At 42.5% G+C, this 25359-nt stretch overlaps 1 protein-coding gene and 2 pseudogenes across 6 annotated transcripts; 2 read left to right on the forward strand and 1 right to left on the reverse strand.

The window, feature by feature from the left end:
• Positions 1–3901: 3901 nt before the first annotated feature.
• Positions 3902–24033, reverse strand: F2R (coagulation factor II thrombin receptor). 4 transcript variants are annotated; one of them, XM_081053201.1, is made up of 3 exons: positions 23571–23835; positions 23219–23399; positions 3902–9974 (listed from the first exon to the last, which is right to left on the reverse strand). In XM_081053201.1, exon 3 carries the CDS (start codon positions 9691–9693, stop codon positions 8779–8781), a length of 915 nt encoding a protein of 304 aa, XP_080909327.1. In that variant the 5' UTR covers positions 9694–9974; positions 23219–23399; positions 23571–23835; the 3' UTR covers positions 3902–8778. The 4 variants fall into 4 exon arrangements, with proteins under 4 accessions (XP_080909327.1, XP_080909329.1, XP_080909326.1 ...); XM_081053203.1 differs by having other exon boundaries at positions 23334–23399; positions 23571–23793; XM_081053200.1 differs by lacking the exon at positions 23219–23399 and having other exon boundaries at positions 23571–24033.
• Positions 15097–15885, forward strand: LOC308499584 (large ribosomal subunit protein uL22-like; annotated as a pseudogene). Its single transcript has one exon. The product of its transcript is annotated as a large ribosomal subunit protein uL22-like (transcript).
• LOC308500171 (large ribosomal subunit protein uL11-like) lies at positions 16478–16970 on the forward strand (annotated as a pseudogene). The gene has a single exon. The product of its transcript is annotated as a large ribosomal subunit protein uL11-like (transcript).
• Positions 24034–25359: the final 1326 nt, after the last annotated feature.

Raw genomic sequence — 25359 nt, forward strand, 5'->3', positions numbered from 1 at the left:
ATTGTAAACATTCTTTAATAAGTCTCTATGTGGAATATGCTTTTGTTTTTCTTAAGCAAATACTTAGGAGTAGAATTGCAAAGTCATAAGGTAGATGTATGTTTAATTTCATAAGAAACGGCCAAACTTTTTCCCAAAGAGGCTGTGCCATTGTATATGCACGTGCCACCAGCATGTAGGAGAGTTTCAGTTGCTTCTCAGCCTTGACAGGGCTTCCTTCTACCTGAAAATCCCTGACTTCCTCTGGCTGAGTTTAGAGGATCACCAGTGATGGGTCCTAAACAATGCCTATGGGCACCAGTGACAAATATCAAGGGAAAGGACAAAGGGGAGAAGATAAAATTATGCAGCATTATCTTGCACAGATAGCTATATAAAGTTTGTGTGTATCTCAGAATATGGAGAGTGCTGGTAACCCCAACCTGATGTCAGTAGACAATTTACAAAGGAAATACTGGTTCCATCAAGTGCTAGTATAGGCCCAAATCCCACCTCCAAACCTATAAAACAGGTTTCAACCTATTAAGTGCTTGTCTAGCTAGACTCACTGAACTATAACCTGATTACTCAGTGTAACAAGTCCTACCTTTCACCTACTATCAGAGAGAAATGCTTAGTTCTTCTAGTTACTGCATACCAGCCAGTAGGACTAAACACAGCTGGGTCAAGAAATGTTAATTGTTTAAATAATTTCATAGGCATATTAAAGTACTTGAAAATTCTAGTTAAAAAGGTTACTTTTTTATGTAAAAGGATGAGGTTACTGATAGCATCTGAGGCAGTATTATCTTAAAGAACAAAGTTTATCTGTTAAAATAAGCAAAATGGCAATTGAAATTAAGTTAAATTGGCAATAGAAACCAGTATGACCCCTGACATTTGTTTCATAAACCATTCTTAAGGGTCACTTTGAGAGCACGACTATTTTTATTTTAAAAATCCAAAGATTTGAATCAGTACTGAAACACTAAAAATAAACTCAAAAAACATGTCAACACAGAAAAGTGAAAACCAGACTTGGTCACACTGTTTTTCCCCAAGTAGCTTGTTAGTACATCAGCACCCCGTCAGAGGAAGTCAGACATTTAAGAGCAAATCTTCAATTAAAACCCTACACTTCTTTGGTAGGACTTGAAGCATTATATTTCGTGTTTCCTCAGATATTTCCCGGGGGTCAGTTCTCATCTTTTCCTCTTTTCACATACAGCAGTGGTAAGACATGTGCTGCGTGAGCTGAGTCTAGGACTCAGGCCTTTGAGATGTTTTTTATAATCCTTCTGTTGATATTTAAAAACTATTTAAACAACGGAAAGATCTTCAGAAATCATGGCCATGTTGGTATACAAGTACAGTACTAGGAGGCTAAGCCATGTCTTTAAGGCCATTATGTTTTGAGACATCGTGTTTAGATTTCACTGATGGCCTCAATTCTTCCTCATTCCCTATAACCATACCTTTACCAGTGACTTTGAAATTCCTTTCACTAAGGAGTGTCTACTTCTCCATCCCTTTGAGTACGGCCAATCAGATGTGACTAGTGAGGATGGGCCAATTCCAATCCTAGACCTTAAGATGTCCTGCGTTTCCTCTTGTCTCTTGCTCCTCTGCCATTGCCATCATAGCATGCTTGGAGATGAGAGACCCGTGGAGCAGTCCAGTCAGCCCAGCCAGCCCAGCTGAGGCCTTCCTAAATCAGTTAATAGGTGCCCAGATATCGCAGTAGAACTACCTAGCTGACAAGCTTCAACCATGAGCACTCAATGTTCATTATTATATGCCTCTGGGGTTTTCTGTGGCTTGTGATGCAGAAATGAGTGACTGATGTCTCTGTGTCAACAGTTTTTAAAACTCAAAGATACAATTTTAAAATAAAGGGGCCTATTGTATATTCTCCTTTTGCCCCATGAAAGTGATGAGTTTCCAGGTTGTTTTTTAAATACATCCAACACCATAAAAAAGCTGTTAATTGTGGTTGCCTCTGAAGAGATGTGTGTGAGGTAAAATTTTCACTGTATATTCTTTTGTTCTTTTAAAATTTGAACCATATGAGTGTTACCTATTCAAAAAAATACATGAAAAAATCCTACATGAATACATGTAGGTTGTATTCATGTAGGTTGTAGAAAAAAATACATGAAAAATCCTACATGAATATATGTAGGTTGTATTCATGTAGGTTGTAGAGATACAACTGAGTTGTATCTAGAGGAGACGGTATCTGTTTCTATACATACAAAGCAAATAATTGAGGGACAATTATTTGTGCGGCTAAATCTTTCAATGGATACAGTCTGATATTTAAGGCGAATATCTAGGGAGAAATACCTAGAGAATCTAATACTCTATTAACTTTGCAGATAGACATGATAATTTATAGCATAATTCTGAAAAACTTTGGCATCTTAACAGATATAATGTGGTTTCCTGCTTGCTGACTACAAAATATAATAGGTCAGAGATTTCTTTTAAACACTAGTTCCGTGGTTCTCAAAGCTGGGTGTGCATAAGAATCACCCCTGGCCCTTGTTTAAAATGTGGATGGTCCAAGTGCCATCACGGAGATTCCTATTGTAGGTGTGGGATATCTGTATTATTATAATATCTGTATCTGAATTCAGGAAATCTGTATTATTGCTTTCCTAAAGCATGTCCACCGGCATTCTTTTCCTTTTGCTGGTATGTATATTTTCCTTCTTTCCTTTCTTCTTTGGAGAGCAGTTTATAACCATCACAGAAAAAAAAAATCACTACTCATTAAATAGAAGCCAGTGCCGTCTTATATTTATTCATTTAAGATTTTTTGGGGGGAAGGGGAACAGGCCTTTTATTGGGGAACTGTGCACTTCCAGGACCCTTTTCCAAGTCAAGTCGTCGTCCCTTCAATCTTAGTTGTGGAGAGTGCCATTTAGCCTCAAGTTGTTGTCCTTTCAGTCTTAGTTGCGGAGGGCATAGCTCAGCTCCAGGTCCAGTTGCCGCTGCCAGTTGCAGGGGCACAGCCCACCATACCTTGCGGGAGTCAAACCAGCAACGTTGTGGTCGAGAGGATGCGCTCCAACCAACTGAGCCATCCGGGAGCTCAGTGGCAGCTCAGCTCAAGGTGCCATGTTCAATCTTAGATGCAGGGGGCGCTGCCCACCATCCCTTGCGGGACTCGAGGAATCGAACTGGCAACCTTGTGGTTGAGAGCCCACTGGCCCATGTGGGAATCCAACCGGCAGCCCCAGTGCTATCTTATTTTAAATTGCGGCTATTTGATTATTGCTGAGATGTGACAATTTTTCCTGTACATTTAATTCCTCTTTCACCATTGAGTGGTTTCTTCATCAATTTGTAAGAGGGCTTCGGTAATGAAGAATTTACCTCAGGTTTATTGTATGTGCTGCAAACATGTGTTCCCAGCGTCGACTTCCTAAATCTTTGTTTTCCCCTCGGCACAGTGGAGTCATGGACCACCTCGGGATCCCCTCTAGGCTGACTCATTTTCCTAAGTATTTCCAAAGCTACTTATTCCAGCACCAGCAAGACTGAAGCTACTGACCCTGACTTCCACCCTCAGCATGTCCCTGAGGTCACCATTTTCCAGCTAAACACAGAGACAACAAACATACCCACATCTGCTTTCTGATAATCAGGCACTGCTGCTATCTGTTGGGAGCTGTCTTTACAAACAGGAATCTGGTTGCCACTAAACCACCAGCCTCTTTTGAAATGGTTTTATGTATGAGATTAGACCCTTTTCAACTATCTTTCCCCCTAGAAAAGAACCCAAGAGGGGAGAAAATATACAGCAAGGTAAATATCACCTAAAATAAATTTTAATTAAGAACTTATACTACTACTGCTAACATTAAAATTGCCTTAATTTTACCAGGTTTTAATTTTTTTTTCTTTTTTTAACGAGGGCACAGCTCACAGAGGCCCATGAGGGGATGGAACCGGCAATCTTGGTGTTATCAGCACCACACTAACCAACTGAGCCACCCGGCCACCCCCTTTTAATCACAATTTTTAAAACTGCTCCAGAAAATAATTTTAAGGACATGAGAATTGAATTTTCTGAGGGCTCAGATCTCCAACATGGCCAAATTCTGCCGCAGGGCCATATCTTAGGGCCCTGTTACTCAAAGTAGGGCCCAAGAGGCCTCAATGTCCACATTGTCGGGGAATTGGTCAGATTGCAGACCTCACCTGGACCTACTACTGTGTTTCCCTGAAAATAAGACTGGGTCTTATATTAATTTTTGCTCCATTAGGGCTTATTTTCAGGGGATGTCTTTTTTCATGTACAACAATCTATATTTATTCAAATACAGTCATGACATCTTCTGGAACATCGTGATAAGGTACTGATTGCGTCCGTCTGGCTGAGATCTTAACTGGGGCTTTTTTTTGGGGTAGGTCTTATTTTTGGGGAAGCGGTACACCAGAGTTTGCAGTCGAACAGTATCCTCAGATAATTCGAATGCATGTTAAATTTGAGAAGCACTATCTTAAAGCAGTGGTATTAACTCTGGCTTATACATTAGAATCGCCAAGCTTGAAAATAATATGCCCAGGCCCCGCCCCTGAAGATTCGCATTCCTATTGATTGAGAGGGGAACTGGGCACTGGAAATGTTTAGGAGCTTTCCAGTGATTCCATATGCTGCCAGAGATGAGAACTGACTTCAATTTTCTAAAACTTTCTTGCTTTCTTGTAATAAGGCACAGTTGATAAAACTATAAAATATAAGGTCTTCAAATTCCATGCTTCCTAGCTATTATATATTATAATTAAATCCCCAAACCAGTTAGCTCCTAGAAGACAGGGTATAGTAAAAAAAAAAATGAAAATTGACATCCTGTCAGCCAGCTTCAAAAGCAACAAAAGCAACTTGGTACCTCAGGATAAGAAACAAAACAAGAAACACACACACAAAACAATTGAGTTCTCGCCCTTAAATATATCCCACCCTTGGTCATATCCTTACTATCCTGGGTGGGTCACACAGCAGCACACTAAAATGGTCCAGTTTTGTGGTTATTAAGAGGGGCAAAACAGCCAGACTGGCCCTACCACCACCTATTCTTCATGATACTAGAAATGCAGCTTTCAAAGCTAATCTCCTTGGGGCTTATGAATCATTTCCTGAAGTGATAAACACATAGGCAGCTAGGTAGAAATATGCTCTGTTATCTGAGTTCCAAGATGCTGCTGAATCTGACCTCTGGTTTTCTGTGTTTCCAGAAGAGCAGCATGCAGTCAACAGTCTCCATGACAAGAAGCATGGAACTTGATGTGTACTTTATAGTGATGGCACGCACCATGGGTGGTTCACAGCAGCTGGATGGAAACCAGGCCTCACAAACCACTCTCCAATATCTAGGCCACACTGGACCTTATGCCTTGAATCACTTTCTATTGCTCCAAGATACTGATCCCATCAACTGTGGGGCTGCCAGAAACCCAATGTGGTAGCCTGCAGCTGTGAGCCAACTGTTCACCTCTCCGTACTTTAGAATTATAACCAGTTTCTATGTCTTCTTGAAGGTAAGAAAACTGAAAAGTCTTGCATAAGAGCAGTGTTTTCAAACATTTTTGGCTCAGGACACCTTAATACACTTAAAATTTCCTTTTTCAATTTAAAAAAATTTTAAAAAATTTTTAGAGAGTTTTCGTGTATGTAGGTTATATCCAGTGGTGTGGCAGAGTCAGCTATACCGGCTCATAAAAATTCAATATTAAAGGAATTTTTCCAGCCAACTATAAAACCATTGGAAGCTTCAAAATGGCAACAGGGGGAGTATTTACACTATGGAAATTGGCAAAAGCTACAAATCTTCCCCCCCCCACTGGAGATCTGGTTTAGCAGCAAACCATTGATTATATCTACCAACAGTTACCAACATTAAAATAAATAACTTAAAAATATTTCTTTCACTTAAAAATAATACTCATTACACATTAACATAAATACCACATTTTTCACAAAAATATTTTTTCCCCCAATGATTGAATGAGGAGAGTTGCATTGTTTTATATTTTTGCAAATCCATGAAAGGATGGCTTAAAAGAAGACAGATCTTCATATCTGCTTCATCATTCAATCTGTTGCACTATCACACATCATGTAGCTTCTGGAACACTCAACACTACGCTCATGAGAGAATCAAACCAAAAAAGGCAAATGATGTCTAGTGTTTTAAGATCGTTTTGACCTTGTACATCTAAAAAAGGGTCTCAAGGACTCAGAATCACAGCATTGGAGCATTTCTCCTCTGCTTAGATTGCAGCTTACTTAACTGCATCTCCTTTATAAAACAGAAATAAGTTTATTCTGCGGTCAACTACTCTCCGTGAACATTTGGTCTAGTAATTTTGAAATGAACAGCCACACAGCTATGCAAATTCTGCTAAGAAATTACTGCTGGGTACTGTTTTTCCCCTTAATTTTTACTATGACACCTAGATAAAGATAGCTACTAGTGGAGGGTCCAGGCCTCAGAAAAACTTAAAAAGTTTGCTCATGAACACTGCTTAACTTTTTCCACTTGCTCTCAGAACTCAAGACTTCCTAAAGAATGTGCATATATTTTTCTTAATTTTTTAAATTCAGAAGTACAACCTAAAAATTTCCACATGTATATTCAACAGCCACGTATTCCATTTCCTTAAAAATCCTATTTTGACTTGGTGGAAAAAACAAACGTTGTGTTAAGAAAATCCAAGTGTGTTTATCGGATTCAAACATATTTTGAAACATAATAGAAGAGTTGAAAGGTCCCTTTCTTGTTAGAGTGGGGGTCTTACTTCTCGTGGCCATGAGTTGGGCTGACTTCATTTAATGTATTTATTTCTGAAACACTTGTGAAGAGTCCAGACTTAAGAAACCTAAGCTTGTGTGTTAACTTAAAAATTCTGTGTTAACAGAATTCTTGTTTCGTTGAAATGATTTTACTATTGGCTATGAATCTAGAAATACATTATCACAGAAGTTTTGACTGAATTTCAACTCTCAGAGATACTTGTCATTTTGCTTTTAATTTCCTTTCCTCCCCTTTAACCCAGAGAATGTTAGATGGCAAAAGACTGTCACTGAAGGGCAGCCCTTCTTCAGGTTTCGACACGTCATCCTGGCTCTGACATTTAATTTGTTTCTCTCTTTAATATGAAAGAACTGCAGACTGTCCTCTATGCCTATAACTCAGGAATCTGAACATACGCTCAATGATATAACCTGGAATTTTCCCAAGAAGGGATTAAAAATAAAAAAGACCCAGAAGGCTAATCACCCAATGCCTTTGGTAGAAATGGTGCTCTCCTCCCGACCCCCAGATCCATTCTCCACGCTATAAGAAGTTGACCTTTAGGGACTATGTCACCCAGGTTCTCTTGACCTTTGGGTTTAAGATCAGGAGCAATGGGAGGTACACCGGCAAAAAACAAAAAGTCAGAGAACGAGGGTCAGTGTATTCCCTCCCCCATCTCCTTTGAGCTGGGTGGTAACAGCTGCCCTTAATTGCTTGTCCCCAAAGCGCTTCATCATCCCTTTGGCTACCTTAACCCCGTCCACACCTCTGCAAATCACATCTTCATTAAATACTCTTCAGCTAAACCTTTAGACTGGCCTTCCTGCCAGGACCCTGCAAGATACAATAAAAATTTATTCCAAACAGATACCAAGCAAACACTCATGTTTATTAATATAGGTTACATACATGTTTTAAAAAGAGAGAACATTAAAAACAGTGACATAATATTTTATAAGTACAGACTGATAATATAGTAATAATAGTCATATTAAGTCAGAGGTATTTTAATATATACAAACTGAATAAACAATGACAGTAAATCTCCACTGTGTATTATGTAAAATGAATATAGTAACTAATAAAATCAATGCTAGCTTCTACTTATATGTACTTTAATATAAGTTATGGCATTTGGCAATAGTTTTTTTCTTTTAAATAGGTAAGCATTTGCCTTGCAACTTTCTACTTTGTTTGATGTTAACATCTTTTCATATGGAAAAAACATCTCAACCTAATTTTCAAATCATTTTGTCAAATCCATGAGGACTTTTGTACTTGATACTCATTACAGGGTTAAAAAATGCTTTTAAAATCATCTCATTAATTACTAAGAAAACTGAATGGAAAATGCGATCCATATCATATTTTTATAATTTAAAGAATACAAATTTTGATGTTTAAAATGAAAACCTTTTTCTACAAACAGATAGTATAAACTAAGTCTTATCTCTCAATAACTTAAAGCTGTCGAACAATTTCAAAATATGCTTACTTGTAAAAGCTGTGTAAGTCCAAATTACAGAATCCCTCACTATTGACAGGCATCTTTAGATGTTCAGGGCTAAACTCCACCAACCTAAATGTTGCATATTAAATCAGAGAATCAGAGTTTATTTTCATAATCTCTGGTGGAAAAAAGAGGGTTTCAAAGCGCCTATTCTATACTGCACTGTAACCGATACAAGCGTGTGCATACACATACATATGTATACACACATATGTACAGTAAGTCACCTAAATATACCAAAAAGTGACATTCAGTTATTATTGCAGCACAATAAATACTGTCTTGGAATAACTGTTTTATATTCATTTATCCTTTTCTGTAAATAACATATATGCTTAATGGCTCTTGTAAGAAGGAGGCATGCAAATCATACCATGTTATTTTAGATGGTAAAGTAAATACTTTTTGGCAGGGACTAAGAATCCTCAGGTTATTTGCTCTTTTACCCTTTTCTTTTGAACGCACCAGCAGTCCCTTTCCCTAAGTTAACAGCTTTTTGTATATGCTGTTATTCAGGTTACTGGAGCAGGTATCCATTTTACTTGCCATCAACTGACCACTGCTGTTATAACTGCTGGGATCAGAACTTTCTTTGCAGCATAAGATACTGTAGAGGTACCTCTGGCACTCAGAGGAAGCATAATAGTAAATCAAGGGATCAATGCAACAACTTATGCTGCTGACACAGACACAGAGGAGGTAGGCGAAGTAGACGGCTTCTGTGGAGGGATTATGAGAAAGGAATGCATAATGTAGAATCAGGAGGACGTTTGTGGGTCCAAAGCAAATGATGAAGATGCAGAAAACAGCAGCTGACAAGAACAAAGCTCGGGACTTCTTGTTCCGGGTGGCAACTGTGGAAGAGCTCAGACACTGGATGATAGACACATAACAGACTGTGGAAATGATCAATGGCACGAAAAAGAAGACAGCAGAGAAGGCTGAGAAGTAATACGCATAGTAGCCTTCGAGCAGGGTTTCATTGAGCACATCATGGCACGTGGTTATGTTGAGCCCTGGCACCTGGGTGGTTTGTTCCTTGAGGAGAAGAGGCACGACCCCGGAGATGGCCATAGCCCAGATGACCAGACAAGTGAAGGAGGCCCTCCCCAGAGTCCGCCAGGAGAGGGACTGCATGGGGTACACCACAGCCAGGAACCGGTCAATGCTGATGACTGTCATGAGCATGATGGAGGCGTACATGTTACAGTAAAACGCTGCCGTGACGAAGCGACACATTTCAGATCCAAATTTCCAATCACTTCCAGAAAAGTAGTAGCTGATCTTAAAAGGGAGTACAGACACAAACAGCACATCTGCGGTGGCCAGGTGTAACATATACACCACGGCAGGCTTCTTGATCTTCATTTTCAAGATGAACACAACAATGGCCATGATATTTAGAGGAAGGCTGACTACAAACACGCCAGTGTAGACAGAGGGGATAAAGAGAGTTAACCAAGCGCTGGTCAGATATCCTGAGGCATCTTTGGAGATGAACACCGGGGGTCGTTTTTGAAGAGGACTGCTTTGATTGATGTAGCTTAATCTGTCTTCAGTTAACCTGCTTTGATTTTTCTCCTCATCCTCATCCAGTAGGAATGGTTCATATGCATCGTTGGAATTCCTCAGAAAAAATGACCGAGGAGCCCCAGAAGTATTTGTTGCTTTTAACTCTGAAAAGTTTTTTTTAAAAAACAGAAAACGAATTAAAATGGCCAAAGAGACAAGTAGAGAGTACATTTCACTTTTGCCTTTTGTTTTCTTACTAGGAGAATGAGTGGTAAAGAGCAGGGGAAGCACACATGGATTACAGACTTTATTAGAGAATACTGTACAACATGATGTTCTGGCACAAGCAAACACGTTTCAAACTCTGCCCCTCAGAGACACAGGTGAATGATACGCGCTCAGAGATCTGGCCTGCAGATGTCAGGAGCAGCTGTACCCGACAGGAGGGAGAAAAGCACTTATTTTGATACTGTACTTTCGACACTAGCCACCATCTATGTAAAGGAATCACTCCCAGGCTATATGACTTCTCTTCCCTCCACATGCACATTTTCTCCATTTAGTTTGCAGCACCTCTTGAAACTCATCAATTGGATGAGTTTTTCAATGGAAAAATCCACAGAAAGCTGAGGAGACCTCCTAAAGGTTATGGAGAAGCAAATTCAGAGTGGGACCGAGGGCTCCAATTGCCATGACCATTAGCCAGGTGACAGTAGTTTTCTTCTAATATCTTTAGTTTCTTCTAATATCTAATATCCAAACCTTTCATCCCATTTGGATCCAAACCACAGTCTCTTGGGTTATCTTCTAATATAACTACAAGTACCTACCACCTGAGTCATCTTCCTGTCTCCTTCCTCAGCAGGTCAGTGGAGACGCAGGTATCGAGGCCGATGGCCTTCCTCAGCTCAGTTCCAGAATGCTACCTACATCGAGGCAGACGCCAGGTCAACCAGACTCCTTTGAGTATCAACCAGAAGTCAAAATAAAGGCTCAGTTGCGTCCTTCCTCATTTTATCACCTTCTTCGACCAAAAACATCTACTTGAAATGTTCATCAAAGAAATGCAACACTTAGCCACTGGAATGCAACCAGCTTTTCTTTCCAAGAACTTTGCTACAATTCCGACATTAAGAACCTTTGTTGGGCTTCTGAAGCTGGGGAGTAGGGAGAAAAACCCCACGGGGAGGGGAAGGGCAAGGTCTCTGTCACTGGGAGTGTTCACAACAAAGGCTGGACATACATGTCACAGGAAAGTAATGTTAGAGAATTTAAAAACTGGCTAGAAATGGGATAAGTGGAGTGAATTTTCAAACTTTTGATTTTATTTTTCAGTAGGGGAACCTTCCTGCTGACAAAAACTAGAGAGAGGCATAATGCAAGAAAAGAGATAGTTCTGATTCTGCTGTGGCTCTGTAAGGTCCTACCAGACCCAACCATCTCTTAGAATAAAATTACAAACTCTGGAGTACAATTAAAAATCCCTTCACTCCCAAATCAATAACCTGAAGGCATTTAGGTTCACAGAGTAGTGCTGGGGAGGGGAGGAATGAATCTTAAAAGAAAGGATGGTACCCGGTGAGTTTCTCACTTCCAGTGGCTTTTAGCTTGAGGGAAGGTCAATGTCAGTGCCATAAAGGATGGCTAAGACTCAGAAATCCCACAGTCTTTCTGGCCTGAAGAACCAGAGGGCAGAGTTCAGCGCAATCACAGACAATGGAAAGTAAAGAGAGATTCCCAGAAAGGGACAACCTTAAATTCCAATGTAAATTCTGCCCCAGGCTTTGGGTGAGTCTTCAACTAGGCTTATACAGGGAAAATGCAAAGCAGCTCTGCTAAAGATAAAAGAACAAAAATGCTACTTGAACTTTTGGCTCATGAGGGAGTTTGCAGTTTGAGTCCAACCAAATTAACTGCCCGCTAAAGCAAAAACACCAAAATTCTTTGGATGAATAAAACAAAATCCAGTCTTTACTATATGACAATGTCCAGCATACAATCTAAAATAACTTGATATAAAAAGAATCAGAAAGTGTGACCCAGTCTCAAAAACAAAACAAAACAAAAACAATGCAAACCAATCCCAAGATGACCCAGATGTTGAAAGTAGCAGATAAGAATTTTAAAGGATGTATTACAACGATGCTTAATGAAGTAAAGAAAAAGATTTCATTGAAATGGATGAAAAGAAAACCAGAAAACATCAGCAAAGAAACCAATCAATAGAAATTCTAGGACCAGAAAATAAAATATGATAAATTGGCATCTATTTCCAAAATGAAGAGCAAAGCTAGAGTAGTTATCAACTAAGAGACAGTAGCAGAACAGGGCCTGGCAGTGAAAGGGTGAGGTCAAACTACGTCAGCAAAGTCAGGATTGGGCCCCTGAGGGTGAAGGGGTGGCCAAGCCGGGGATCTGTCACAGGGAAAGGACAAATGTTTCTAGTGATAAGCCTCTGAGTACACAGATATGTGTAGATTGTTCAAGGGTAAGAAACTGTTCTTATTCATCTTTGAGTCTCCAGCACCCTGTACGTGGTAGGTGCTCCTTAAATTGGCTTTTAGTCACAGATTTGCATTCTCATATTGGCTCTGCCAGGAGTCACTTAACCTTTCTGAACTCAGTCTCAGAATCATTAAAATAGAATTCCAACGCGGGTCTAGCCTACAAATCTGGCAGCCAGGAGCACCCTGTGTGAAGCTGAACATGCATTCACTTTGTAAACTATAACAATTAATCAGTGTAAGAAATTATTATCTTTCCCCTCTCACTTCAATGTAGCTTGCTTTTAGACTCAATTGTTTGCTCATTCTTGATTATTTTAAACTAAAATGGAATCTAGGCTGCTCTTGCTTAGTTTTTCAGGAGGATGAGGGACATGAACAGGTTGTAAAGTGTATAGTGCCAGCATTCAGAGCTGTAAATCAAATTTCAAATTCACAGCCTCTTCCAGAAGCATCACTTTCTTCCCTTTGTGATGCATCTAACTTTGTGTATCTTGACCTGTTACACGGAGGCCTTGACACTGGTATCTACAGCCCCCGCCCCGACCCCTCAGGATATGAGGCTACCCTCAAGGTCTTAATACAAGTGTGGGAGCTGAAAGAAAAGAATGAATGGCTTCTAGGATTGTAATACCACAAAGACATGTGTCCTTAAAGTCCTTGAAAACGGTGCGCCAGAGGAACCTTAAAATAACACAATTCTCAGCAGTTTTGGGAACCTAGCCAGAATAAGGACTTTCATCATGCATGGAGGGGAAAAAGTATGTGCATGCATCAAGACACTACCTAGGAGTGAAACAATTTGAAAACTACTGAATACCACGCTTCTTAGACACAATCTTGGGCTGAAAATAAAACTCTCACTAGGCTTTACTTTATATTTAGTGCTTTGGCAATAAGTAATTGTTTTCAAAAATTTCTTCCCTGTCTAGGCCTTCTTGGGAAGTCTGGTGTAGAGGGCAAAAACACTACTACCAACAGAAACATGAAATTCTTATAGGAGGAGCCCATAAGAATGAATAATCTGTTGATTATTACCTAAGGTGTCACCTTTTCTTGTCACTACAGTTTTGATATTCTGAAAGCTTTTGTGGAATTAAAGAATGACAGCAAATTTGTTTTTTGGTTAAGTATGGACGAGAATAAAATCAATTCTAGATGATTAGATATATCCCTATAGTTCAAGACCCTCAGGCTGAAATTCGAGTTTGAGTATGGCTTTTTCTCCAGTCCTAGCGCAGCTCACAGGTCAAGAAGAAAGGGCCTGTCAGCGTGCCAAAAGCGCTTGTGATTCATCTGTGTTTCTGTTGTTCAACTATGGTTTCACACACAAAAAAGCAGATTAGGTCCTAAAATCAATTCTCATACTTCTTTCTAGGTTTCACTTAATTTCGGTTTCTCTAAATGACTCTTAAGTAGTGTTGTTATTGAATATATTAGTAATTAGCATATTGCTAAATAGCTTCAATATGGACTCTCTAGCGCTAGAGATGTAAAAACATTAGTAAATCAGGCCATGTGTTTTCTGACTTTGATGAGATCTGGCCTGGAAGCAGATTGGTGACTAGACGCTTCCTGGGATTTACACCATGCTAGCCTTGGATCTGACTCAGGGCTCCTCCCTGTAGGCTTTTTGGGAATTAGCAAAGCAGAAGCCCCAGGACGTTGCCCACATTTACACACAGAGCAGGCTAGTCATACCCTATCCTGCACTTTTCCACAAATGAATCAACACTACAAGCTGAAGAGGATGATGGAAACAACAGAAACATACTAACTCCATCAAAGGGAAAACGGCAGCATCACTGGAATGCTCCAATGCCTCAAATGGAAACAAACACCATTTTCCAGTGGAAAGAACCAAGGCTCCTTAAAGAAATGGCTGGTCCCAGATCTGGGGTAGGAAATACACAAGATGAGCCTTGAACATCCTCAGAGAATATTAGGATCAAGTTAGAAAGACTCTGGAGTCAATCTGAAAGGGATCCCACTGGCCAACGTGTGACAATTAATCAAAAGAATAATGATGGAAATGCATTGATGCATTTGAAATGTCATATATGTTGAGATTCATGAGTTCATAATGATACTCAAAGGAAAATAAAACTTTTTTGGTCACCTTTGGAAGAAATTAGGGGATCCAGTCTAAAAAATTGATAAAGGCAAGATTGAAGCATTGTATTCTGCCATTTGTATATAAACACTATTTCCGGGAAACCAAATAGTCAATGAGAGAAGAAAGTTCTTTACAAAATAATTCCAGTTTATAAACAGACAGTTTACCAGATTTAGAAAAGCATCATTCTGAAGCTTGTAGTGAAATATTGGATTTAGTTCAATGATCATCAGTAGTTGCCAAAACTGTTAGGTGAAAGGGTGATAAGAGAACTTTATAACGGCTGGATCAAGTTGACAATACCTGAATCTACTTGAGTAATCCTAAAATCTCAGAAAGACAGACAATGTGGAGGTGATGTGATAGGAAGTACATAGCACCACTGCTGAGGTAATCTTGCAAAAAACCAAACCTGTGTTTGATTTTCTCTAAATGCACCTATCACATTACAGGAAATGCAGAGAACATATGAACCTGTTGAACAACCTTGCAAGATGCAGCTGGCCAGATCCAGTAAGTAGGAAAGTCTGTAAGACAAACGACCCGATTTCACTGACAAATAAGCAGCAATAAAAAAAGAGGAGGGGGAAAGTTGTAGATTAAAAGAGACTTAAGAGACATATCAACCAAATGTAACAGTGGGCCTTCTTTGATTTTCATTTGAATAAACCAACTGTCAAAAGGCATTTATGAGACAATCAGTAAAATTTGAACAGTGATTGAATAGTACATGATGTTAAGAAATTGTTGTTCTCCTCTTCCTGAAAGCAGCCTGAAATGACCTCTGAAAATGGTTCGCTATTTGCTTGACCCAGAGAACCCCACAAAATCATGTAAGTCGAGAGGTTCAAATCTACGGGTTCATTTTAAGGACCCTTGTGAAACTGCCCAGGCCATCGGGGGTATGCATATCCAAAAAGCCACCAAGTATCTAAAGGATGTCATGTTACAAAAGCAACGTGTGCCATTCCATCATTACAATGGTGGAGTTGGGAGGTGTGGCCAGGCCAAACAGTGGGGTTGGACGCAGGGTCGGTGGCCCAAAAAGGGTGCAGAAATTTTACTGCACGTGCTTAAAAATGCAGAGAGTAATGCTGAACTTAAGGGTTTAAATGTAGACTCTCTGTAGAGCCAGGTGAACAAAGCTCCCAGGATGTGGCGCACAACTTACAGATCTCGTGAGCGGGTCCACCCATACAAGGGCTCCCCCGCCACACTGAGCCGGTCCTCACTGGAAAAGAGCAGATTGTTCCTAAACCGGAAGAGAGGGTGCACAGAAGAAAAAGATCTCCCAGAAGAAACTGAAGAAACAAAACCTTATGGCCTGCGAGTAAACTCAGCATCAAATAAATGCTAATAAAAGCAAAACAAGAAATTTTGTTCTTTTTCAAGGTGTTATAATGATATTGTGTACGTGAAAATAAGAGTTCTTATCTCTACGAATATGACATATTTATAGATGAAATGATACGTCTGGCATTTGCTTTAAAAATTGTTCAGTTCAAGGAGGAGGAAAAGGAGGGTACAGATGAAATAAGATATTTGGGGGAGGCGTGTAATTAAAGTGTTCATTTTGGGATATGTTTGAAAATTTCCGTTTAAAAAAACAAAATAGAAAAAAAATGTAATTTTTTGCATATTTTCTTGCCACTAGAAACTAAGGAAAGGGTTTTTGCTTTTGTTTTTCCTTTGTATTAATTTTGAAGGGGAAAAAAATTCTTAAATGTTTGTGGGAACACAGTTTTACATTTAGAGAATTCATTTTATCCCAACTCCCCAAAGGCTTTTCTGGAACATGGAAGAATCGGTGTATGAAAAACATTTAACATTTGTTGTGCAGCTACTATGTGCCAGGTACTTCACTTACCTTACCTCATGTAGCACTGACATTTTTATGAAATAAACATTATAATTCTCACTTTATGGACAACATGGAGGAACAGAGAGGCTAAGGAACTAATCCAAAGTTTTGGCTTCGAGGAGGCCAAAGTGCAAACTTCTTGGGTGGTCCCGAATCCGGGTTCATCTGACACCAGCTGCCTCCACCATGCTGCTAAAGTTCAGCCCCAAGGAGATCAAAGTCATACACCTGAGCTGCACTGGGGGGGAAGTCGGTGCCATGTCTGCCCTGGCCCCCAAGACTGGGCCCCTGGGTCTGTTTCCAAAAAAGGTTGGTGATGACATTACCAAAACAACCAGTGATTGGAAAGGTCTGAGGATTACAGTGAAAGTGACCATTCTGAACAGACAGGGCCAGACTGAGGTGGTACCTTCTGCCTCTGACCTGATCATCAAAGACCTCAAAGAACCGCCGAGAAACAGAAAGAAGCAAAAAAACATTAAGCACCGTGGAAATATCACTTTTGATGAGGTTAACACTGTCTGACCGATGTAGCAGCAATTTTTAGCTAGAAAACTCTTTGGAACCACTAAAGAGATCTTGGGGACTACAATCTGTGGGCTGCAATGTTGATGGCTGTCAGCCTCATGACATCATAGGTGACATCAACAGTGGCACCAGGGAATGCCCGGCTATTTAAGGACTGCAAAGGAAAATATTTCAATTCAAGATCATTTGATAATCAATGGCAAAAACAAACAAACAAACAAACAAACAACAACACAAAGTCACACAGTCTGTACGTGAAGGAGCCAAGATTTAAACCTAGGTATGCCTGGTCCCAAAGCTCATACCCTTTGAACCACACCATACTATCCTGTCTCTTTAAAAAAAACTTGTGAATTTAGGACCTCTTCCTAAAAGAGCACTACTTTTTTTTTTTTTTTTTTAAGGAGGGCACAGCTCACAGTGGCCCATGTGGGGATCGAACTGGAAACTCTGGGGTTATTAGCACTGTGCTCTGACCAACTGAGCTAACCAGTCACCCCTATTTTTTTAAAAAGAATTTTACCAAACATATGAATCTGCCCATCCTTTTAACTGTAGCAGGCAGTACACGGCCATGTGCATGTATAACTTAAGTGGGGGATGCCCCCAGCTGTTCCCGGTGAAGTCAGAAGTCTTGCTGACCTTGGCGACACACCAACCACATATCAACCACTCAGCCCTCACAGAAAGGACAGATGTAGTAGAGGGACATTCAAGGACAACATGGAAACAGAAATCTTTAAAATATTGTTCAAGATCAAACAGAAGCAAGCGCAGTCAGTGGACAAAAATCTCTGCTGCAAAAGAGATTTAACGGTAAAAGCGAGAATTAAAGGTAGAAGAAAGTAAACACTGACAGCACAGTTAAGAGGCTGCCAGTATCAGAGGCTGCCTCCGCTCCCATCCCACATCCTGGAGGGGCTTTCAAGCAAACCTAGGAGGAAGCTGGCAAAGGGGAGGTTACAAGGAAGTACCAAGTAAAGACAACCAGAAAGTGTAATTGCCAGTGCACCCAAGGCCATCGCAGGCACAAAGATGACCTGAGGGAAATGTGGGGGACCCTTGCTTGGAGCCTCCCGAAGGCCAGGGCCTGACACGACACGTGAGGGTAGGACACTAGCAGGCTTCTATCTGTGAACTACTCTGACTCCCTGGCTTTCCACTTTCCTCCAGGCCTGTGCTCCCCAAAAGTGAAGGCCTTGAGCTCAGTGTCTGGGGAGTGTCCTCTGCTCTCCAAGACAGCAGGCTGAAATGAAAGCCAATTCACAGTCAACATGGTCATAATCACCAATTCCTCTGATACGGATCTGTGTCCATCCCAACCCCACCCAAGTCCTATTGCAGTTTGTAAACCTGAACTCAAACAAAGGAGATTCCAGACAGGATAAAAACAATCATTAACGATACTTTCTGGAAAGCAGAACTCTTCTGGTAAAACAAACCAGACCTTCAATTCTGCTAAGGACTGGGCAAGTCACTGTATCTGCTGTGCTAGGTTTTAAATGATAGTAGAGACTTGATAGTGGTTATGAAATCAATTTACAGGGTTTTAGTAAGAATTTTAAAAAATAGAATAACGTTGGAAATGCATATGGCAAAATTGAGTATTTTCTGGTGAAACTTTTGTTTCCTATCTATGTATAAGCTATGATTGTCCATGAATATTTACTGCACACACGCAGCTACTGTGTCATAATGAACACTGTATTTCTTACAGTTCTTACTGTTGGTTAGCAAAAACACAAACAAACTGGAAAACACTCTTTTACAATACTTTAACATCTGACTTTTAATTCATCAAGACTTGACATATATATAGATTATATAATGTCCTTTCCTAAAGTTAAATAAGCTTCTTTTCAAGTGCTAATTACAGATTTTTCCTGTTATTTCAAAAGGCAGCTTTTTTGGAAAGCAAATGAAGAATGTATAAAGTGGGGGCAGCCAGATTGCTCAGTTGGTTGGAGCTGAGCTCTGAACAACAGGATTGCCGGTTCGATTCCTGCATGGGATGGTGGGCTGTGTGCCCTGCGGCTAAAGATTGAAAATGGCGACTGGACTTGGAGCTGAGCTGCGCCTCTACAACTAGATTGGATGACTTGAAGCTGATGGGCTCTGCAGAAACATACTGTTCCCCAATAAAATTTATTTTAAAAAAAGAACAGAAAGAAAGAAAGAAAAAGAATGTATAAAGGCCTGTGATGGCCTTTTAAATGGCAAACTTCATGAGGTGCCTTGGGATGGAGGGAAAGGAGCGTAACTTCAGGGAGGTTTCTCCAAGTACATTACAAGGTCAACGTGGGAGAGGGTATTTGAGGGAAATGAAAGCTCAGATCCAGAACAAAAATCTCAGCCTATGGACAGAGCTATTTATTCTGACAGTTCTAGGCCTAAGACAGAGGGCAAAAGGTAAAATGAAAGAAACCACAAAACAGGAAAACAAGTAAAATTCTGAATGTTGAAACTGCAGCGTCCTCAATACTAGCATCATAGTCAAAACTAAAGCCAGCCCGTGGTTCTTAATGACTCTTCGAGGGGTTTTGGTGAGTATCCCGCAGCTAAGGGGCAGCCCAGGCGCTCATGAAAACGTGTTCAAGGGCGGTTCCCAGCCACAAAAGGCCACGTACTGTCTGACTCCATTTATAGGGAATATGGAGAGGAGTTAAACCCATAGAGATAAAAAGAAAATTAGTGGTTGCTAGGGGGAGGGGAATAGGGGTTGAGTGCTTAATCGGTGCAGGGTTTGCTTTTGGGGTGATGAAAATGTTTTGGAACTACACAGATGTAGTAGTCGCACAACACTATAAACGTACTAAAAACTAGTAAATTGTATACTCTAAAATGGTAAATTTTATGGTATGTAAATTTTACCTCAATTTAAAAACTAAAGGGGGGTGGGGGGGGGAGAGAGAGAGAGAGAGAGAGAGAGAGAGAGAGAGAGAGAGAGAGAGAGAAAAGAAGACAGACTGATTCAAGGGAAAAGAGGAATGTGTATCCAAAATGAGAAGGGGAAGATTAGAAACGCAGGGTCCTGGTGACTCCAGTCTCAGTGGAAATCCAGCTTAAGGCTCAACTGAGTTCCAGTTTGTGAGGGTGATAAGAACAAAGGGGAGCTGACTGACAGAGGAGGGAAGGGGCAGAGATACACAGGCAAGACGATTGGCCAGGAGTACTTTGTTAAAAGGAGCAAATTCAGAGCTGCTGAAAAACTGCAAGTTAGGGTTCACACCACACTGATCTGCCTAGACATAAAGGAGTGAGAAATGCTGAATTAGAAAGATGAAGGGAGGGGTGGAAACGAAACCAGCAGAGATGACATGAGCATATGCCTTGACAAAGGGCTGAGAATGCCTCAAAAAAGCCCTCCACAAAGGAAGAAATGGACAAATTAGGAGACCTACTATCTTGATATGTCCTTTAAAAATAAAGCCAAAACCACAAGTAAATGAATGAATGAATGAAAGGGAGCGAAAAGGATAAAAGGGAGAATTATTTAAGATACTGGAGTAGAAAATTACTTGCTGGTTCATAAGAAGTTTGACTTTCACAGGTTCCTGGTCTGCTTAAAGCAGAATCACTATTCAGTTTTGCATCTTTTGTTTGGGTTGAAGACCACAATCTCTCAGTAACAGCCAATTAATTAACATTCATGATAGGGATCTATTTATAGCCTGTCTTATCATCTGTTTTCTAAAGTGAATGGCAGGATACCACAATCCATGCATAAATGTTTACTAAACACTTCCCTCTGCGAGGCCTGGGCTACTAAGCCAATGGGGTGCAGACTTTGCCTTCTAGGGAATTGCAAAGTACTGGGGAGCACAGTAGGGTTACTTTTCTACCTTAAGAGGGTCTGGGGGTCTGGATGGCTTCTTCTCTACAGGGGGTGGTAGAGAAATATTGCATTTCTGAAAGACTTAGGAAAGACAGGCCTGTGGTCAAATCCCAGTTCCACTTCTAACTAGACTCGTGACAAGTATGCTGGGTCTCATTTTCCTTACCTGTAGAATGGGGATGAAACCTACTCAAAGGGTTGTTATGAGGATAAATAAGAGTATGTGTGTAATGTACGTAAGCAGGGTGTTGGCTTAGGGCGTTCTTGATATAAGGTAGCTGGTTTTATTTATTTATTTATTTTTAAGACAGCTGTTTCTAATTAAATGTGAACATGTAGGATGTGGGAAGAACATTCTGGCCAGAGAGAGTAGCAGGGGGACAGAAGCCAGAAAAAGCATAGCTCCTTGGGGGAGGAACTAGAATGTGGGGCTGAAATACAGGTAATGTAATAGATTGTTTAATGGAGGGAGCATCTGTAATCAGGAAAGCTGGACAGAGGCTGGGGACCCAACCACAAGAGGGGCACCTCTGTCTAAGCTAAGAAATTGGGCTTGACCCTGTGGGCAGGAGGGCAGCCTGTGGAATCTCCCACCCAACCCCTTCTGCCACAGTCATTATCAGCTATTCTTGAACCCTTCACTCTCCAGATCTTTATACAGTTTACAAATATCACCTCTGGGACACTGGCCCTCTTTGATGAAGGCAAATCATCTCACTTAAATTGCCTGGACAATGAAATGTAAACTGGGTATTGAACTTATGAATTTCTCAATAAATATCTGCTGAGGGAACATCTGGTCTAGACTCCCTGGGGATAATGGCAGTTTATAATCTTAGCCTGGGAAATGACATACCCACAAAGTGACAATGCAGGAAATGCCAAAACGCTTGGGGACAAAAAGTCAAGAGTGCTTTGAGAAGGCTCAAATTGATGGGCCTGGCCAGCCCTGGAGGGGTTTCCTGCGGCTGGGGCCTCACAGCCTCTCTCATCAGAGAGCTGGTTATGACAGACATTGTTTAGAATTGCCAGTATACGATGATAATATAAAGGAGATTTATTTTTTATTAATGACTTAAAATGCTTTAAAGACACAGCCCCACTTACTGCCTGCACCCAAAGCCCCCTCCTTCATTCAGAATTTTGGTACACTGTCTGAGCCTTAGTTAGTTTCACAATTGGCAAATGGGGATTAAACACCCAACTAACAGCGTGTTTTGAGAGAGTGAAATGAGATCATCTGAAGGTCCGGGGTTTGACACAGAATATGGCACTTAATGTGTTCCTTTTCTTCTCTCATCTTTCTTCTTTCCCTCCCAAAGTACTTCCGGAGTCCAGTATAGATAACGAATGTTTGCTCAGTTACTTTTCTGTCTACATCAGCATTGCATCTTAGCGTGCACAATCTAAACTGATGAGAAAGTAAGAGGAGGGGAAGAAACAGCAGCCTTAACTTCACTCCCCATCAGGCCAAACATGTTCTTGGGGCCGCTGTGAGGAAAGATGACTACAATGGATGCAGCATTTATATAAACCTGTTCTCCACTCCATCGTCCAAATCTCAAACAAAAATTTGTATTCTTCAGGGCTTGTCTGAGAATAAAACTCACTATACACAATTTTCCAGGAGACCTCACTGTTTCCCCAAACACTCCAAGAGCTGATGCTCATGTAATTCACAGCAGGCTGGCTAGTTGCTGGAAAACTTTGAGCCGCTATCTGGGGCTCTTATTTTCCCCAAAGCATCACCTCAAAACTCATCCTGAGCAAAGATGGAGAACAGAAAAAATGCTGTCTTTGTCACCTCTTAATCTTGTTGCATCCACACTATTTCCAGTCTGAAAACAATATGAGTACACAATCTTTCAGGAATAACAGAAAAAGAAAACCATCTAGAATGTTTTTCATGAAGAAAGTGGCTGAAAGCTTAGAAAGTATTATTGCTATAGACATTACAACATTCCCCCCCACCGCCCCCATTTTCTAACTAGTGTCTTTGCAGCCTAAAACCAACTTCTCTGCACTGTTTTTTCAAAGACGTTGGAAAATACATTAACTCCCTCAAGTAGCCGGATACTTAAAAGTACACTGCTGGTGGTAAATACATTCCAGTGAGAAATCTCCTCCTTGCAGCTGATCAGAAACCCAAATACTGAAATTCCATGGTGTCTGAGGGAGCCAGGTTCAGGGGAGGGATCTCTTTCCTCAACTCACTTGGGAGACTGGGTTCTAGGTAGCAAACAAACAAATCTCACCACCACCACCGCTACCACCATGAGCTCCTCCTGTACACAAGGCCCGTGCTGGGGCTACTGGTACTGTTTTCTACTAAACGTGCCAAAACACTGAATTTTTTTCTCTACACCACTTTCCTCGCCTGTAAAATGTGCAAGAAAAACACTTCCAACAAAACAAAATTTCAGTAGGAGCGGTTCTCCACTTTAAAAGGCCGTAACGTTTAGGTATTGGTGGAGCGACGTGAGACTTTCTTTTTGGGGTGGTCCTGGGAGAAACAGGCCACACAGTGACAACAAATGGAAGGAGGCTTCCCCAGGAAACCTGACCTGTGCTTCGTCCATATGCAACCCTGTGGAAGGCGCGTGCGTCCTCCAAAACCGAGTGTAACGGGGCTTCAGCTGAGCCCGCGAAGCGGGGCGAGTGGCTTATGGCACGCCCCACCTGGGTATGAAGGCTGAAGGAGAATCTGGATCCCAGCCCAAACGCCTACTTTGCTTCTGGAGGAAACTGAAACAGAAGGGGAGGTCAGGGGCATCCCTCCCCCCAAATTTAGCTTAAGCTGTACCCACTTAGTCACCGGGCAGCGTCCCCGCTCCTCCCGCCCGCCCCAAGCCCGCGGAGGTCCCCACCTGCCCGGCCGGAGGAGGGCAGGGAGGGAATACCAGGGGCGGCCCTCACCTGGCTTGCGGCCTCCGGTGCTGGCGGATAGCAGGGGGCTGCACAGACTGAGTCCCGCGGCGACGAGCAGCAGCAGCCGCCGCGGCCCCATTGTCCCCAGGCTCCGCGCGGCGCGCGGCGCTGCTCCGGGAGACTGTCCCCGCCCGTGGGAGGCTCGGGCTCTGTGCTTTCCCCTCCTCCCCCGGGTCCAGCCGCGGGTCGGCAGAAGGAGAAAGCTCAGCGTTGCACCGCGGGGTCGGCGTGTCTGGTGGCGTCCGGTGAGCTCAGAGCGCGGGGCGCGGGCGGGGCGGGGCGGGCGGACGCCGAGTGGCGGGAGCGGGGAAGGGCGCCCCCCGGCGCCCACGGCGCGCTCGACTCGGTGGTCGGACCCCACTCCCCGCCGGTCCCTCCGCGGCGGCTGAGCTGCCCCCGGGGCTGGGCGCCGCTGAGCCCCCAGTTCCGTGCGCTGCCTCCCTCACCCCTCCCCCGCGCCCGCCCTGTCCCGGACTGCTAGCCACGGCCCCGCAGGGCAATCCAAACTAGACACTTTTCCCTAGGGGTGCCTTTGACCCGCTAAGTATCCGTGACTCAGGCTGGCGGGGGCCTTGGAACCCGGCCGCGCGCCTGGGCGGCGGCCCCACGTGGCCTTTCATTACCCCCCGGGGAGCGAAGACCTCTGCGGTGGACCTCCGATCCGGGATGCGCTCCAGGGCGCCGGCCGCCACGCCCGGACACCCCACGCAAAGCGCCGGACCTCCCTCAGGAATTTGGAAATTCGAAATTGAGCTGAAAGTTTGAAAGGAACTCGTGTTTTTGTAATTTAGGGAAAGTGGATTTAAAAGTTTATATTGTGACAAGGGGAGAAGGGGCCTACGTCTGGGCAGGCTTCTTGACATTTCTTAGTCGTTTCTCCGTATTTTGCGAAGTTCGATGTTTCGTGCGTCAGGCACTTATTTCACCGACGCCGTGACTGCGAGAGGAACTACGCAGCCAGTTCCCGAGAGCAGCCTCTCCTGCCTCTGGCTCGCCCATCAGTCACGTTCTGTGCTTTAACCACAGCTCTCCGCGGAGCTTCCCGTTAGAACCACCGGAGCAGCCTTTCCCGGGAGAAGGGCTGGCTGCCATCCCCGGTGGCCCGAGCCCTACTAATCGAGTGCTCAGAGAGCGAAGTGCTCTGGTTAAGAGGAGCTCCATTTTCTTGGACCATATATCGCGGGTTCAATAGAGTTGGGCCAAATTCAGGTCACAGAGCGGGGGACATTGGCGCCGCGCGCTAAGGTCCTATGGAGGACGTCTCCGCCGAGGCCCAGCACATTGCTTATTTTTCTTACAGAGTCTGTCTGGTGAGGGCGTGTTTTAGATAGCAGCCGGAAGCGGGTCCCCTCCACCGGGGGATTCTAGGAGAGATCACCTGCAGCCCTTCTCTGCTCAGACTTGTGGGCGTGTGTGGGGACAGAGCCCCAGGAAGCAGTTTCCAGGCTCTGGGCCTCACATAGAAAGGTGCTGGCTCAGGTAGTAAATGGCCATCAACTGTGATTGCATGGCCATCAGCTGTGGCCGTCAGCTGTAACAAGTGAGCCATTGGCCACTAATATAACTGAGGTGGCTACGCTAGCAGAAAAATGGGGGCTAGCAAGAAGATGGTGGCTGGCAAGCACGTATTGCAGTTAGCACAGCAGAGTGCGGGTTGCACATTGCAGAGAAGTGGACAGCAGGTTGGGAACAGTGTGGCTCATGCTTCCTGTTCCTCCAACCCAGCCAGCGAGAATATAGTGGTGTGACTCCCCTACCTATGGCTTCGTGGGTGTTC

This window comes from Rhinolophus hipposideros (assembly GCF_964194185.1).
Source record: "Rhinolophus hipposideros genome assembly, chromosome: 7".
Lineage (NCBI taxonomy): Eukaryota > Metazoa > Chordata > Mammalia > Chiroptera > Rhinolophidae > Rhinolophus > Rhinolophus hipposideros.